At 43.9% G+C, this 17,825-nt stretch overlaps 1 protein-coding gene and 1 long non-coding RNA gene across 2 annotated transcripts in view; one reads left to right on the plus strand and one right to left on the minus strand.

Moving 5' to 3' along the window:
- Nucleotides 1-12,195, minus strand: part of CRKL (CRK like proto-oncogene, adaptor protein) — a 37,907-nt gene extending 25,712 nt beyond the window's left edge. The window contains exon 1 of the mRNA XM_045887177.3: nucleotides 11,355-12,195. Coding sequence (XP_045743133.1) covers nucleotides 11,355-11,665 — 311 coding nt within the window. The 5' untranslated portion in view covers nucleotides 11,666-12,195. The remainder of the gene's footprint in view (nucleotides 1-11,354) is intronic.
- A 200-nt stretch (nucleotides 12,196-12,395) lies between these two features.
- On the plus strand, nucleotides 12,396-17,825 carry LOC123852382 (uncharacterized). The gene is made up of 4 exons (XR_010407144.1): nucleotides 12,396-12,594; nucleotides 15,691-15,799; nucleotides 17,519-17,577; nucleotides 17,667-17,825. It is a non-coding gene; the product is annotated as an uncharacterized LOC123852382 (long non-coding RNA).

Raw genomic sequence — 17,825 nt, forward strand, 5'->3', positions numbered from 1 at the left:
GATTTCCTGATTCTGAATTCAAGCCCTGTGTTGCGTATAGAGATTACTTAAAAATAAAATAAAATCTTAAAAAACAAAAACAATACCCAGCTCCCCCCAAAAAAGAGGGAAAAAAAAAACAACCCACAGCTCCTGCCCCATCATAACTACTTTTTCACCCCTCCCACTGGCCAAATTTATGGCTTTTTTTAAAAAAAGATTTATTTATTTGAGAGAGAGTGCATGAGCAGGGAGAGGGGCAGAGAGAGAGAGAATATCCAAGTGGACTACTGCTGCGCGTGGAGCCCAAAGCCAAGCTGGATCTCATGACCCACGAGATCAGGACCTGAGTTGAAACCAAGAGTTGGACGCTTAACAGACTGAGCCATGCAGCCACCCAAACTTTATGGCTTTCTTAAAAGAGTCTTGTGTATGCCCATGGCAGTTTTTCTGCCTAATATCACACCACAGGTGTTTCCCTGTATCACTGGTCTACATGATCATTTACTTTTATGTCAGGATAACATTTCATTCTGTGAGCCTGCAGCAATTAAGCATCCCTGTGTTTCTGGATATTTAGTTTTTCTTCCTCCCTATTCGATCATCAACATCACAAAGCCTTTTGAATATAGTTTCTTGATATTCAATTTTTTTTATGGGGGGAGGGGGAGATGGAGAGGGAGGGAATCTTAAGCAGGCTCCACGCCCAGCACGGAGCCCAACCTGGGGCTCAATCTCACGATCCTGAGATCACAGCCGGAGCTGAAACCAAGAGTTGGATGCCCAACCAACTGAACCATCTCAATATTAGATTTTTTGTAAAGCCTAGATTTCCAGATTAAAGAACAGGGACATTTTCATGGCCCTTGGTACACACTGCCACACTACTTTCCAAAAGGCAGTCTTCATAATTTGGCAAAACTTACATCTTTTAAATGTAAATGACTAGTTTAATATAGTATACTAACAACTGAATTAACAGCAGTCTATGTATTATGCCACGGTGATTAGGAGCTTGATTTAAAACCTCTAAAATCTCAGGGGGTCTGCTTCTCCCTCTCCCTCTGCTGCTCCCCCCTGCGCTCACTCGCACTCTCTCTTTCTCTGTTTAAAAAAACCTTTTTTTTAAATTATACTCTTTCAAATAAATAGATAAAATCTTTAAAAAAAAAACCCTCTAAGATCTTATTGCTTATTAACAACAACATGATACTGAGGGGCAAACTGCTTAATATCAATACGTTTTGAAAAGAGATAGCAGGAGTAGCAACAGTAACAGAGTTGACACTTTCTACCTATGCCAGGCACTGTTTGCAGTCTATATAGACTTTAAATTATTTCATCCTCTCAGCAATCCTGTGATTATCCCCATCTCACAGATGAGGAAGCCAATGCCAACACAGGGTTATATTTGTACTCAGGCAGTCTGGTTCTAGAGTACTTACTCATAACCTCTAAGCTAGTCAGCCTCGGGAATAAACCCCGAGTCTTTCGGTTGCATGGGAATTAACGTCAGATTGTATGTGAAACATGCACAATAGTTCCTGGTTGTTACTGAGCATCCAATTAGCTCCCACCCCTACCGTCTTTAAGGTACACCCTGCCCCTACTTCAAGGGCCACAGACAATCTGTGAAAAGTTTGGGTAGTACTACATAAATCTCATATTTTACTAAAAGCACAATCAGTTCCATCTCAGACCCCAGCCAAGGGTATTTCATTATCTGTATACTTAAAAAGTTAAAAGCATTTATTTCTACAATACAAATCATGAGGACACTAATACAGTTTCAGTGGGGATTAACACTAACGAAATTCATCTACCCAGGTATCCATTAGACTTACTACACACTAAGAACTTGGGAGACAATCGCTTCTCGGCCTTTTGGCTAAGATCAAGTGTAGAACTTGGGAGACAGACAATGAATTAAAACCAAGTTCTTGCTCTTAGAAGACTGCCAATTTAGCATAGAGACTAGAAGACAAAAACACAGCACAACGAGTAATTAATATGCCGTGACAGAAGCTGATAGGGTCAAGGAGCACTCAAAGGAAGGCGTGAATTCTATTAAGGGGCAGGAGAACAGGCAAGGAGGCAATGCTCTAGAAGCTGAAGACTAGCCCCCTTTGGAATTGAAAGATTCTGTTGAAGACAGGCTTACATATTTTGGTTCTAAATCAGAAAAAGACTAGAGGCCTGAAGGTTCAAACGCTCCCTTCCCCAGCCTCCCCATACCTCACGGGGCACACGACTTATTCCTATAAGCACAGACCAGGAGCTTTGCTGGCGAGGCCCTTGAGGTTGACAAACTTCTCTAAAAGGCTGGTACATGTTTGAGGCTTTGCGGACTATACATATGGCCTATGTTGTATACTCTTCTTTTTTTAAAATACACTCTTTCAAAAATAGAAGAACCATTCTTAGCTTCAGGACACTATACAAAAACTGAGTCTGGCCTAGGAGCCTGCAAACTATGGCCTGTGGGCCATTCAGCCTACTGTATGGTTTTGTAAATAAAGTTTTATTACAACACAGCCAAATTCACTCATTTATAGTATTGTCTATGACTGTTTTTGTGCTGTAAGGGCATAGTTGAGAAACTGTGAGAGACTATATACGGCCTATAAAGCTTAAAATATTTACTATCTGCCCCCTTATTGAAAGTTTGCTGATTCGTTGTCTGTATTACTGGCTGAAAAGAGCAGAGGGTGCTTTTCAACTTTCAATACTTCCCTGGTAAGGAGGATGTATGCAAATGTGACAAAGATGGAGGATAGCTTATACTTTCTCCACCATTATACTGCTAGAGTGACTGTAGGGCTCATTTCCCAATTTAGTACATACACAGATATCCCTAAATTCACATCAAACGAATCTCCCAGCCACATTCCTGACATAAATTCAAAGTCTTCCACCCCACATCCTCAAACTCATGTATTCATCAAAATTCCCTGCAAATTACACATTAGTTCCACTATAGACATGAAACCATGATGATGCCAGGGCAGATTATCTTGCCCCCCCCCCTTTTTTTTAAAGATTTTATTTATTTATCTGAGACAGAGAGAATGAGAGAGACAGAGAGCACATGAGAGGGGGAAGGGTCAGAGGGAGAAGCAGGCTCCCTGCCGAGCAGGGAGCCCGATGCGGGACTCGATCCAGGGACTCCAGGATCATGACCTGAGCCGAAGGCAGTCGCTTAACCAACTGAGCCACCCAGGCACCCTATCTTGCCCTTTCTATTAGGTCCCACAGCCCAAAGTAATATGTAACATAAAACTGCAATAATTCATTGTTTCTCATTTCGATTTGTTCCTTGATCAAGACTGTAAAAGAGCACCTGTAAACTCCTCTTCAAATTTTACATACAAAGAGGGGTGCCTGGGTGGCTCAGTCGGTTAAGCACCTGCCTTTGGCTCAGGTCATGATCCCGGAGTCCCAGGATCGAGCCCCAAGTCCGGCTCCCTGCTCAGCAAGAAGTCTGCTTCTCCCTCTGCCCCTCACCCTGCTCGTGCGCTCTCTCTCTCTCAAATAAATAAAATCTTAAAAAAATAAAATTTACATACATAGTTTTCCAAGCCCATTCAAATATTCTAAGACCCATGCTTCTCCCTGTCTTGTGCCTATAGTCCACAGCATACTGAGCAGGAAGGCCCTGGATGACTAACTGGAAATTGGCCTTTCCTACCTAATGTCAATGAACCCCCTGAACCCCCTCTCCTTTAGGTAAAAAGCATTCTCAGCTTCATATATAAAGCACAGATAAAACATCTTCTTTAAACCTGAGCATTAATATCTTCTAAGCTTAAAATTTCCTTCATGAAAAAGAAGGAATACAACTTGTGAGAGAATTTCAAAGGTACTGGTAATCTAGTTTTTTAAAGGGGTCACATGGGTATTGATGAATTTTCTTATTATATACATGTCTATACATACTCTCTTGTATGTATGAAAATATTTCACAGTAAAAAGTTGGGGAAAAAAAAACAAAATAGGTAAGAAAATCAATTCTTCTTTTTAAAGACTTCTCTAGGGGCACATGGGTGGCTCAGTCGTTAAGCATCTGCCTTCAGCTCGGGTCATGATCCCAGGGTCCTGGGATCAAGCCCCACATTGGGCCCCCTGCTCAGCCAGGAAGCCTTCTTTTCCCTTTCCCACTCCCCCTGCTTGTGTTCCCTCTCTCACTGTGTCTCTCTCTGTCAAATAAATAAATAAAATCTTAAAGAAAGAAAGAAAGAAAGAAAGAAAGAAAGAAAGAAAGAAAGACAGACAGACTTATTTATTGGGGTGCCTGGGTGGCTCAGTCAGTCAAGCGCCCAACTCTTGATTTTGGCTCAGGGCGTGATCTCTCGGTCCTGGGATCGAGCCCTGCATCAGGCTCCCTGCTCACCGGAAAGTCTGCTTGTCTCCCTCTCCCTCTGCTCGCTGTCTCTCTCTCAAATAAATAAATCTTAAAAAAAAAAAAAAAAAAAAAAGGCTTATTTATTTGAAAAAGAGAGTGCTCATGAGTGGGGGGAGGGGCAGAGGTAGAGAATCCTCAAGCAGACCCGCCCCCGCCCCCAGCAGGAACAGGACACTCCTCCCCCTCTCCTGAGCCAAAACCAAGAGTCCAATGCTCAACTGACTAAAAGCCGCCGAGGCGCCCCAATAAGAGAATCAATTCTAAGAAGACTGGCTAAAAACCTCTAGTGAAATGGCACTGAATACTGAGGACCTCACCCTTCCATCCCTAGATATTCACACCATCACTTACAGCTCTTTCTATGCCTGTGGCTACCTCTCCACCCCATTCCACAGCTCTTCTGCTCATTCTGTGTAGTCCATCTAAGTTTAGACTCCCAAATCTACATTATTTAGCCCCCAACTCTCTTCTCAATAACAAACCCATCAGACTGCTAAACTTGACTTCCAGTAAGCATCTCAAAGAGTCTCCCTACTGAAAACAATCATCCCTCCTCACCCTGATCAATTCTCTTCTCTTCTTTCAAGACACCACTGAATCATCCCTGAAGTCATACCTCTTTCCTCACCGTCTACATGCAATTGCCCAGCGAAGACTGTTAGTTTCTACTTTATAGTCCCAAAGCATGTGATCTTAGTTCGGCTTCTCACGATTCCTTCTCCTGTAACAGCCCTTAATTAGTCCCACACCCTAGACTCTCACCCTACCCGGTCCCACACCAGAACAGTTTCTAAAGTGCAACTGGCCATGGCAATTCTCTTCTCAAAAGCTTTAGACAGCTCCCACTGTTAAACTCATTCACAAAGCACAGGGGGGCCCTTCACAATTTAGCATTATTCTTCCTTCCTACCTCACTGCCCATCACTCACATTAATTACAACTCTGTGCCTTTCCCAGGAGGCACTGCCACCACCTTTTCTCCCTCCTTCTCATCTCTTCTTTCAAGCCTTCCCTGACCCTTCAGTTGATCATTCTTGCTTTTAAGCTCCCAAGGTATTCTAACTTGATTTACTCCCATTATATGTCTTGAGTCTAGTATTGGGCTTTGGTGTAGAGTAGGCTCAATACGGTGAAATTCCTGCTAATAAAAATAAAATATCAAAGACATAAGGAAGCATTTCCCATTCCTGTTTCTATCCTTTTTTTTCCCTTCCTTCTGAAAACACAAAAACTTCAGCACTCCAATTCCCTATATCTGGTTTAATTCTGTATACAAAGAAATCCTGTATGCCATTTGGTTTGCTGTCCAAGCCTCTTCAGTTCACCACTGTTCCATTCATGCTCTCAGTCATCATTCCAGACTAGTTGCCACATGCTTAGTGGCCCCACCTTACTTGGTATGATCTTAGCTCAGACTCTAAAATAATCTGAATTCCCACTAATAAGCACTGTCCATTTTTACTTACCAGGAAAAACTAAAATATTTCAGCCTGAAGGAAACCTAGAAATAATCTAGTCCAACTCTTTAGGTTTAAAAAAAAAAAAAAAAAATCTTTCTAAGGTTAAAAATTTGAGTCTTAAATATTAAGAGAAAAGTCACAAATCAAATGGCTACCAGTACTTTACATGCCATGGGAACACAACTCAACTGGGCAAGCTTCCATTCCCAGCATAATGACCATGTTCTCGTATCTCATCTGAATCAAATTTAGATGATTTAAACTACTGGTAAGAGGAAAATCAAAGGTTTATTCACAGTGCCAAATTCTATGCTAATCAAAATTACTGGTAATCCTTCTCCCCCACTCCTAATTCTAAAAGTCCAGATTTGAGTTCCCTCAAATATTTAGAACAGGGGATGTGGAAGGAGGTGTGATCGTGTGGCCCATGGCATCCTCTGGTCCATGTGGGGCTTGGCTTCTGCTTTACAGGTGGGAGGGCCCTCCTCTGGGCACTCAGGTTAAGCTGGGCATCCTTTTTCAACTACTCTACCGAAGCAGATAGCATGGAAATGGCCTTTTAAAAAATCTCAGCACCAGGGATACTTGGGTGGCTCCGTCAGTTAAGCATCTGCCTTCAGCTCAGGTCATGATCCCAGGGGTGTTGGGATCGAGTCCTGCACTGGGTTCCTTGCTCAGTGGAGAGCCTGCTTCTCCCTCTGCCTGCCACTTCCCCTGCTTGTGCTCTCTTTCTCTCTGACAAATAAAATCTTAAAAAAAACAAACAAACAAAAAAAAACACTCAACACCAGTAACCTTCTCAAGAACATGACAGGGATTGTTGATTCAATGTTAGTTCCATGTTACTAAGTACATGAGATGTGCATTGTCTGCTGACAAAAATCAAAGATTTTCTAAGGGTCCACTTGCCTCAGTTAAAAAACTTTACTTCTCAGCTTTTTCTCCTAAACTTCATATAGCTGTATAAGCTAAAACTAGAGAATTATATAAGCAAAGCAAGCTATGCAAAACAGTTTCTAAACCACAGGAAAATGGATTTCATATTTAAACAATCCACCTAGGGGCGCCTGGGTGGCTCAGTCGTTAAGCGTCCGCCTTTGGCTCAGGTCATGATCCTGGGGTCCTGGGATCGAGCCCCGCACCAGGCTCCCTGCTCCCGGGAAGCCTGCTTCTCCCTCTCCCACTCCCGCCTGCTTGTGTTCCCTCTCTCGCTGTGTCTCTCTCTGTCAAAAAATAAATAAAATCTTAAAAATAAATAAATAAACAATCCACCTAGGAACCTTCTGAAATATTCTGTTGTTAAACTGGAAATCAACTCCATTAAATTAAAAAACACTAGCACTTACCTGAATATTAACTTAATGAACAGAATCTTAAAAATATTTATACTCAAATAAATTGGAGGTGAAAACTGCCACAGGTTTTGTTTATCAGATCAACTGTAATATAAAAATTACACCTACATCTAGGGTGCCTGGGTGGCTCAGTCAGTTAAGTGTCCGACTCCTGGTTTCGACTCAGGTCATGATCTCAGAGTCCTGAGATCAAGCCCCTCGTTGGGCTCCTCATGGAGTCTGATTGTCCCTCTCCCTCTGCTCCTCTCCGGCACTGGCCCCCCCGCATAAATAAAAATAAAATCTTTAAAAAAAATTACACCCACATGCTGAAAGAGAACCCTTTAGAATCACTCAAAATCAACAAAAGCCATATGATACGATATGACACTTTTTGGGGGTTAAATTTAAAACCCCCCACATGGGCGCCTGGGTGGCTCAGTCGGTTAAGCATCTGCCTTCGGCTCAGGTCATGATCTCAGGGTCCTGGGATCGAGTCCCACATCGAGCTCCCTGCTCTGGGGGGAGCCTGCTTCTCTCTCTCCCTCTGCCTGCCATTCTCCCTGCTTGTGCTCGCTCTCCGTCAAATAAATAAATAAAATCTTTTAAAAAATAAAAATAAAACCCACCACAGGAACACCACAAACACAAAAAGCAATTAATAAGATAAACTGAGAGGACACAAAGTTACAAATGTACCAAGTCATCTTTGTTTCCTCCTTTCTCTTTCCTCACCATCCCATCAGCAACATCAATCTTAACTCCAAAACAGGCACCTCCAAGTCACAGCTCTACATCAGTCTATATGACCTGTGACATATATGCCATCAGCCACCATCATTCTGCACCCAGATAACAGTGACAAGTCCCTATCACTCCTGTGCTTCCAACTCCTTCCATGGCACCCACTGCACTTTAAATAAAATCCAATTTCCTTATCTTGACCATTACATCTCCTAACTCTTCTCATAGAATCCCTTTATTTAAGTACCACACTCCCAACCCAATGACTATCTTCCTGACCTCAGGACTTTGTCTAAGCTCTTCCCTATGACTGGAAGGCTCTTCCCCCCCTTCTTAGCCCAGGCCTCCCCAAGGCTTGCCTCTTCCCTACCCTTGGGTAGCTTCATGCTTTCCCTGACCACACTACATCAGGTAGGTCCCTCCTATTATATTCTCTCTGCTCAGCTTCATTTCCTTCATAGCATTTATTAATCCTGTATTTTATTTATTTTCCTACTTTTAGTTTGTCTCTTTCAATAAAATAGAAGTTCTATTATGGATAAAGTACGTCTGCCATCCATTGTTCTCAGTCCCCATCACTGGGATATAACTCTTGTGAATATCTGAATAAAAATATAAAACTAGGGATGCCTGGGTTTAAGTGGTTAAGTGTCTGCCTTTGGCTTGGGTCATGATCCCAGGGTCTGGGGACAGAGCCCCACACTGGGCTCCCTGCTCAGCGGGGAGTCTGCCTCTCCCCCAGCTCATGCTCTCTCTTCCTGTTCTCGCTCTCAAATAAATAAATCTTTTAAAAAAATATAAATGTTGAGGAACATTCCAATAAAAAAGATCAGACTAGAAAACAAGCACCAGTCCTTAAATTCTGAGGAAGTCATAGTTATAATTTTTCACTAAGCAAAATTAAAAACACACAAACTTTTAGCTAAAGGGCACGAAACTCTGGCCTTAAGAGCTCAGTTTTGATGCCTAAACCACTTAATATATCTTGTTTGGGGTGTGAAGAGGCACTAAACTGACTTGCATTTGACCAAGGCTTTACAGGGTACCTCTAGTTTTCTACAAAGGCTGAAAACATATCAAACCAATCTTCGAATTTCAGGCTCAGGGGAGAAAATCCAAAGATTAAGAAAGTAAATCCAGTCTGGATCTAATTCAACCAGAATTGTGATCGTCCTCCGAGATACCAACAGAAAATAAAAACCTAAATTACAACATGCCTGGGGCAGAGAGTGAAGAGGAGGAGAAACAATTACAGCTTCGTGTAAGTGGGAGGTCAGGGAAAGGCCCTATTATGTGAGGGGCCTGGAACAGCAGTTACGATTTCAACAGGTGAGGATTGGGGGGGGGGGGGCGGTATTTAAGCAGTCAACCTAGAGCCAGCAGCCCAGCCAACAGCTGGAGCAAAGGTACAAAGGTGTGAGAAAGTAGGCAGGGATGGCTACCAGGGATTAAATGAGCTGCCTAGCGGAACTGCACTAAAGGAAGAACAAGGTGGGGAGTGGGGGGAGGATAGGCATCCAAAACAGAAAGTTATGTCTGGTATCTGGAAAGACACATGTATGAAAAATGTGGAGTTGTTTTTGTTGGTAATGGGAAGCTACTGCAGCATATTCCTTTTTCTCTCTCTAGAAGGAGATCAAACCATTTACTAACATTTTCTGAAACAGCTGTTATTATAATACCTGTCACCTCAAAGCAAGCACAATGCCTTGTACATGGCATGACTTAATAAATGCCTGAAATTAATGATATTAATTCACCTCCACGAGTTGGAGAAGTAATTCACTTAAACATACTAAAAATCTCATTATAGTTGGTTCTAATATTTTCTCCAACCCCTCGTATCGGAATATATTGTGCTCAAAACTGACTCCCAACTACCAGCATCTTTGGGGACCTGGAGATTTCACTAATCAGATTCTTGATGCCTAGGTCTTTGTTATACACTATTTGATTTATAATCACTTTCTCCCAGTTTTTAAAGTCCATTTAGTTCAGCAGTTAATCTTACAGTCATTATACTGTCATGGCTTTGTTTCTTCTCTCTTATTCCATGGAAGCAACACTTACGCATCCAGTGGGTGCTCCTTAGTTATTACAGCTCTTAATGGTTAAAACTCAAGAGGAACATCTTAGCAAATCTATAAAATCAGAAACACCTCATTCCAAAAATGAGCACCCTATCCTTTTAAAACAGAAGTTCAAGAAGCAAAATGGGCAGTAAAATACTTTTCATTTAAAAAAATTCCAGGCAATTTCTTCAGTTCAAATTTGGCATAATTTAAATAAAAGAAACGTGATAAAACACTGAAGACAAATTAAAGCAAATAATCGAATAAAATAATGCATTTTACTTGGAAAAGAGAATGCTGGATGCTTAACTTTACTAAATTATTAAGACTTACAGATGCACAAAATGTACATCTAAAATTAAACTAGAATAGAATTAAAGTGTAGCTCAAAAATTTCCTTTAGTAATTAACATTCTAGCTTTATTCCCCCTTAGAATTTAATAAAATAGATTTCTGGCCTATTAGTGGTCCAGCCTGGGGGTTAACTATAATATAAAAACTCAGGGGCACCCGGGTGGCTCAGTCGTTGAGCGTCTGCCTTCGGCTCAGGTCATGATCCCAGGGTCCTGGGATCGAGTCCCGCATCGGGCTCCCTGCTCTGCGGGAAGCCTGCTTCTCCCTCTCCCACTCCCCCTGCTTGTGTTCCCTCTCTCGCTATCTCTCTGTCAAATAAATAAATAAAATCTTTAAAAAAAAAAAACTATAATATAAAAACTCAAAAATATGTCCTCGCTGAAGCCAGTGCATCTTCTTTTAAAATTTCTGTAATTATAAAACAAAAGGTGTCTGGTGTAATTAAAACTTGGCACCAAGATATCAATATATAGTTCTGTTAAAGGTTTTGTATCTAAACGTGCAAGCATTTTCACTTGCCGGCTGTTAGTTCCAAAAGGCTGCAGTCCAAGAGTTCTTAAACTGGACCAGGGAGCCCAAGAACCTTGAATGGTGCGTAAAGTTGTGTGTACGTGCATTTTTAGGGAGGGGGAAATGCCATGGCTTCCTTGAGATTCTCAAAGAAGTCTGTGGTCCAAAAAGGGTTTAAAAACAACAAAAACTCTTCTTTAGTAGGATAACCCAAATAGATAACGTGACGAAAAGCAAAAAGCGGGCATTTTAACTATGAACCGCCGTTAAACATGTTTAAAACGCATCCCCTCATCCAGTGACCCAGATCCTGACACTAGCCTTCCGTTCAGAAGCCTTCTGGAAAAGAATTTGGTTCAGAATGGAGTGAAAAGGGTTCAATTACACACCTCCACCCCCCACTCTTCGACCGATCCCAAGCGAACCACCCCTGCCATTCTCGACCCTCCTCCGCGGTAGGAATGGGCTGTGCGCCCGGGCAGCGCGGGCGCTCGCGTACCTGGGCGCGGGCTCGATTAGGGTGGTGGTGTCCAGGTAGTGAATCTTGTAGAACTCCAGCAGAGCCGGCAAGTGGTCAAACTCCTGGTCCCCGATCTTAAAACGGCGGTTGGGCAGCGAGTTGATGATGTAGTGGGAGACCCGCGAGTTCTCGGACACAGACAGCACATAATCCCCGGGGCAGGTGGAGGAATCGCGAACTAGGAACATACCGTGGCGCTGGCCCTGGAGCCGGGTCTGCGCCTCCTGGCGAGACACCGGCCCCATGTACCATGCGGAGCGGTCTGAGGAGTCGAACCTGGCGGAGGACATCGTGTCGGGCCGGGGCTCTGCGGCGGGTCGGGGCGGCGGCTGCTCTCGTCTGTTCTGGACGCCTTTGCCCGACAGACGGCTGTGCGGCCAAGGAAGGGCCTCTTGGCACACCTCGAGGCGCGCTTAGAGGGCCGAGCCAGCACCTTCCTCTCGGCTCCGGGCCCGCAGCATCCTCCGCCGCCGCCCGCCTGCTCCGGGGCCGCCTCACGGAGGGAGCCGGCCCGGGGAATGCAGGGCACAGCCCGAGGTCGGGGCGGGAGAAGCCGAGCCGCAGCGGAGGCCGCCCCGGGGTTCTCGGGCTACCCGGCGTACCGGGGGTGCTTCCAGTCACTCCTGGCCCGGAACGCGCCGACTCCGCGCCCCCCACGGCTCTGCAAGGATCCCCGCCGCCACACGAAGCACCGGACTCCCAAGAGCGTCGCGCCTCCGGGGCAGTTTTGCCCAGCCCGTTCCCAACAGCCACAGCAACAAAATGGCGGACGCGGGAGAAGCGGCTGGCCACCTCCCCCCTCCGCTCAGCGCGCTCGATCTGCGCACGCGCGGGCTCTAGCTCCCAGCTGCCGCCCGGGCCCTCCCCGTGTCGTCACGCGGCGCGGCCAATCAGGAGCACGGTCGTGACGGTCTGGGCGTGCGCCGCTTTCGGCCGCTCCCGCGTTCCGGGAGGAGGCGGAGAAGGTGGAGGAGGCGGAGGAGGCGGGGGTGACGGGGGTGGCGGCGGAGGAGGCGGGGGTGGCGGCGGAGGAGGTGATGGCTGCAGCCACTCCCTTCCTGGGCTGCGGTGCGCCGCCGGGGGCGCTGCCGCTGTGGGCTCGCCCCGCTCTTGCAGGAAAACAGCTGGAGTCGAGAGGGAGCGGCTTTTCGAAAACCTGCTCCGCGAACAAAGCGTAATGTGCATGCCGAATCTTTGGCCTTGGAGGCGTGGCACTGAGGTGACCTGGCTGGCCGAGGGGCCCAGGGGGACCAGCGCTGGGGGAAATTACGGGTGGACAGGCCTCAATGGGTCCAAGTGGCTCTGGAAGATGACCGCACGGGCTGCGGTGACCCGCAGTTAGGGACGAGTTGACCTAGACCCGAGGTGGCCTGATAGGCTAAGGGAACCAGAGTGGCCAGGAGACTCGACAGGCACAAATGGGGGGTTGTGAAGGTTGGATCGACAGGATTAAGTGGTCTAGGAAGTCTACGGTCTGGTGTAATCTGGCCGTTATTAGCGCTTAATTGATACAAGTAAAATGCGGACTCCTCCGGGCGTGGCTTGAAGACCTTGTCTGTTCCGGATTCTGCTGCTTCTCTAAATTAATCTCACATTCCCCCTGGCTGGCCTTGTTCCCGCCAGGTCCTTGTAACCTGTTTCCCCGCCCTGCACCCCGCAGTAGAATGAAATTTTTTTTAAAAAGCAGGGATCTTGTCTGTCTTGTTCACTTCTGGGCCTAGCACAATGTCTGGACCTGACCTGATGCTGAAATATTTGTTGAATGAATGACTATTGAGAAAAACCACCAGACTATTGGTGCCCGATTATTGGTAGCACCACTCCCAGAACTGGACAGATAAGAAAGCATGTCCAAAAAGGGAGACGCAGGCAATACAAACCTATACTTAGATCCCTTTGTCCATGTTCTTTCATTTTGGTCCTTTGCAGCCCTCAGGTTGAACATATACTAGATTCTAGGGTGATGGGTGATATCCATCTTAGGGTAAGCTAAAGGGGAAGTGTCAAGGTTTAGTGCCTTTTGTTACTCAGCATAAGCAGGTTTTCATCCCCACCCCCAAATACTGTCATGTTGTATTATTCTCAGGTACAATTTGAACAGCACAAAATTTGAAACTGTTTGGATTCAAATCCTGCTCCCAGTTGACTAGCTGGGTGACCTTAAGCCAATTACTTAATCATTCCATGGCTCATATATTAAACAAGCTAATACATGTAAAATGCTTAGAATAGTGCCTGATACCTCTCTCTTTCTCAAATAAATAAAATCTTTAAAAAAAAGAATAGTGCCTGACATATATTAAACATCATATAAGAGATTATTATTGCTCTCTCTAAAATGAATAAAATCTTTTTTAAAAATAAAAAAATAAAGATTTTGTTTATTAGAGAGAGAGCACGCACCCACGAGTAGGGGGGTTGGGCAGAGGGAGAGGAAGAAGCAGGGAGCTCCATGCAGGGTTCCATCCCAGGACCCTGAGATCATGACCTGAGTAGAAGGCAGATGCTTAAGCAACTGAACCACCCAGGCGCCTCAGGAATTCTTTTTTTTTTTTAACTTTTATTTTTTTAAGCTTCTGGGTCACTGACATAATTTCTTCTATCTCTCCAAATACACTTTCTTGGTCTTTTTTTTTTTTTTTTAAGATTTTATTTATTTATTTGACAGAGACATAGCGAGAGAAGGAACACAAGCAGGGGGAGGGGGAGAGGGAGAAGCAGGCTTCCCGCTGAGCAGGGAGCCGGATGCGGGGCTCCATCCCAGGAACCTGAGATCATGACCTGAGCCGAAGGCAGACGCTTAACGACTGAGCCACCCAGACGCCCCTCTTGGTCTTTTTTTGATAGCACTTTTCTCTCCAGCCTCTATGTGTAGAAGAAGCTCATCCCTTAATCTCTCTACAGCTTCTCCTTTGGTAGGCTAATCATGAAGGCTTTAGGAGTCACCTGCCTATTGGTGACTCTGAAACACATATATTCTAAAAGTAGAACAAAATCTGACCACATCCTATGGTTTCTATGCAAACACTGTGGTCCCAACCTAAATTTTTTTAAATTTTTTAAATTAACATATAATGTATTATTTGTTTCAGGGGTACAGGTCTGTGATTCATTAGTCTTACACAATTCAAAGCACTCACCATAGTACTTACCCTCCCCAGTGTTCATCACCCAGCCACCCATCCCTCCCACCCCCCTCCACTCCAGCAACCCTCAGTTTGTTTCCTGAGATTGAGTCTCTCATGGTTTGTCTCCCTCTGGTTTTGTCTTATTTCATTTTTCCCTCCCTTCCCCTATGATCCTATGATCTTATTTCTCGAATTCCTCATATCAGTGAGATCATATGATACTTGTCTTCCTCTGACTGATATATTTCGCTTAGCATAATATCCTCTAGTTCCATCCACATGTTGCAAATGGCAAGATTTCTTTTTTTTTTTTATCACAGCCTAAATTCTTATTACATTCCATTGTGATTGCTTATAAGCTTCACTCCCTTCCTAATCCGAGCATCTTGGAGGCCTGCCTACTTTACTATTACTTTTTGTATTCCCAGGGCCTAACACAGTGCCCAGCACATAATATATACTTAATAAATAGTGTTTGGCTGTAGGTGGATAAAGATGAGAAGAAGCCAGAGAAAAATGAAGATTGATTGTAGTGAAGGTAAAGAGGTTGTGTCACTATTTCCTGTTAATTAGCATAATAACTATTTAAAATAAATATTTGGACCTGATGGTTAGCCCTGTATCAACCCCTGTGTTCAAGACAAGCTTCCATTTGGATTAAATTGTGCCTTTCAGGTTCCCCTTTTCTGTCAAATGTGTCAATGTTTTTCTAATTTGCAGACTCAAATTTGAGTCATCTTTTACTTAACTGAAGAACTCAATAATACCTAATTTATATAGTGCTTTCCAATTCACAAAAGTTCCCATAATACATTACTTACTCCAACCAAAGTCCCATGAAGAGCTTTTTTATAAATGTTCCAGAAGCTCAGAGAGGTTAAGTGACTTGCTGACATAAACTACCATAAATTATGTAATTTGCAGGGGGCAGAGCTGGCACTCTTAAGCCAGGTTTTCTAACTCAAAGTCGAAGTCGCACTTTACTGTCACACAACTGCCTATAATTTAGTCCCTTTGTTTTGCTGACCAGGACACTGATGTCTTCCAAAGTAAATTTTAGCACCAGGAGGGAATTATCAGTCTCAGAATACAGAAGAGTGGTTGAATTTGCCCCCAGTTTGGATTTCAGATACAACCGTCATTCTGCCAAAGTGCCATGATCCCCTCTTGAAAAATTTGTCTTACAGATGGATCAAAATGTCTCTCCTTTTGCTTCAAAATAGTCCACTGGGGAATGGAGTGTGGACTGGAGAAAGGTGGAAACAAAAATGTCCCTGTGTTGGTAACTAGGTTAAGGTAGGTGACATGATGTGTGTTTGGGCCAGGGTGGGGAGGGTTAGCATAGTACTCTACTTCTGTATCTGTTTGGAATTTTTCGCAATAAAATTTTTTAAGTATTTTTCTTTACTCTTCCTTAGCATAGCTGAGACAAGCTTTAAAAAAAATCCAAAAAATGTTTCTAGATGCTAAGATATAACAAAACGGAAATGAATGGAGAAGCAACAAGGAAGCATTAAGGGGCATCTGGGTGGCTGAGTCGGTTAAGCCTCTGCCTTCAGCTCAGGTCGTGATCTCAGGGTCCTGGGATGGGGATGGGGCTCCCTACTCAGTGAGGAGTCTGCTTCTCCCTCTCCCTCTGCCCCTCCCCCACAACTTGTGTTCTCTCTCTCCCTCAAATAAAATCTTAGAAAAAACAAACAAGGAAGCATTTTAAAAAGGGGGGGGGGGCGCTGTAACATAAAGATTTGTAATTCTGCCCGATCTTGCTCATTCCAAGGGTTTCCAGATGGCATTTTATTTTTCTTCTAAGAAAATTACAGTCTAGACTCAAAGGACTGACAAGGCTTTTCAAGCACTTGTCCAGATTCCTTACTTCCTAGCCCTGAGGCTGCCTTTATAGAGAGTGCACAGCCTTGGGACCTACTGTTGACTTTGTTCTTCCCTATTTGGGCAGGTCCAATCCCTTTGGTGACGGTTAAGGCCAGGCAGTCTTCCTATGTTGCTGCCTTACCAAGGACATGAGAACAAGTGTCTGTCCCTTTCTCCTGCCCTTGATTCTTTTCCAGCAATAATTCTGAGAGTAGAAGAGACATGACCATGTAGGTGTGGATACTTGATATATTTACTTCACTGACTTCATAAGGTCAGCAGTTCTCAGACGCTTTCTCCACAAGGAGTGGTTGACCTGTTGAGTTTCTACTGCATTTATTAACGTATTTTTTTGAGATCTTTTCCTCCTATGCAATAAATTTTCTCTTATCAATTGCTCTCAGTCACTATTCTTGTTTTACATATATTTCTAAGTTTATCTCCCTAAAACAAAAAAGCTCATTGATGATTTTTCCTTCCTATTACTGTGCTACTACAATACTAATAATGTTCATATCCCCATTATAATTTTTCATACCATGCTATCTAAAATATCAACTTAATAATCACTTCTTTCCCAGAGTGATCTCTCTGAACTAGGTTTAGGTGCCATATCCAGAAGCTCTACTGGCCACTACAGAAAGCATTGGCCCACTTTATTCTAGTGATTTTTTTTTTTTTTAAGTTTTATTTTTATTTTTTTTAGTAATCTCTACACCCAACATGGGGCTTGAACTCATGACCCTGAGATCCAGAGTCACATGCTCTTCTGACTGAGCCGGCCTGGTGCCCCTAGTCTAGTGTTTTAAAGTGCGGTCATGTTCTTCCTGTCATTTAGTTACTTGTGGGCTGGACAGCATTCTGGAATGTCATTAGTAAAATTCTGAGCGGGATGATCCTTCCACTAGAGGACTTAGCTTAGCTCAGAGAAATCAGTTCCATTCAACTCTTTACACAGGGGGCGGGGGAGACACACCAGATTTTTCTGTAAAGGGCCAGATAGTAAATATTTTAGGCTTTTCAGGCCAAGAGAAAAATCAAGAGTATTATTTATGTAGGTACTTGTGTAACAAGAGAAAAAAATTCGTACAAATGTGTTAAATTCAAAATAGAATAGTGATTGAGTATAACTTTTTTATCATCCAGGTATGCAAATGAGAAGAATGGAATTCTTTGGGATGATATTTTGCTTAATTAGGATCAAGGTTAGTGTTCCCTATGATCACATTGAACTATGAATGCTGATCTGTAATGAGACTTTACATATTTCATCTTTGAAAATGTCTCCATTCAGGGGCGCCTGGGTGGCTCAGTCGTTAAGTGTCTGCCTTCGGCTCAGGTCATGGTCCCAGGGTCCTGGGATGGAGCCCCACATTGGGCTCCCTGCTCGGCGGGGAGCCTGCTTCTCCCTCTGCCCTCCCCCTGCTTGTGTTCCCTCTCTTGCTGTGTCTCT

This window comes from Mirounga angustirostris, unplaced genomic scaffold (genome assembly GCF_029215605.1).
Source record: "Mirounga angustirostris isolate CCGP_5_RB_7025 unplaced genomic scaffold, mMirAng1.0.hap1 SCAF_14, whole genome shotgun sequence".
Classification (NCBI taxonomy): Eukaryota; Metazoa; Chordata; class Mammalia; order Carnivora; family Phocidae; genus Mirounga; species Mirounga angustirostris.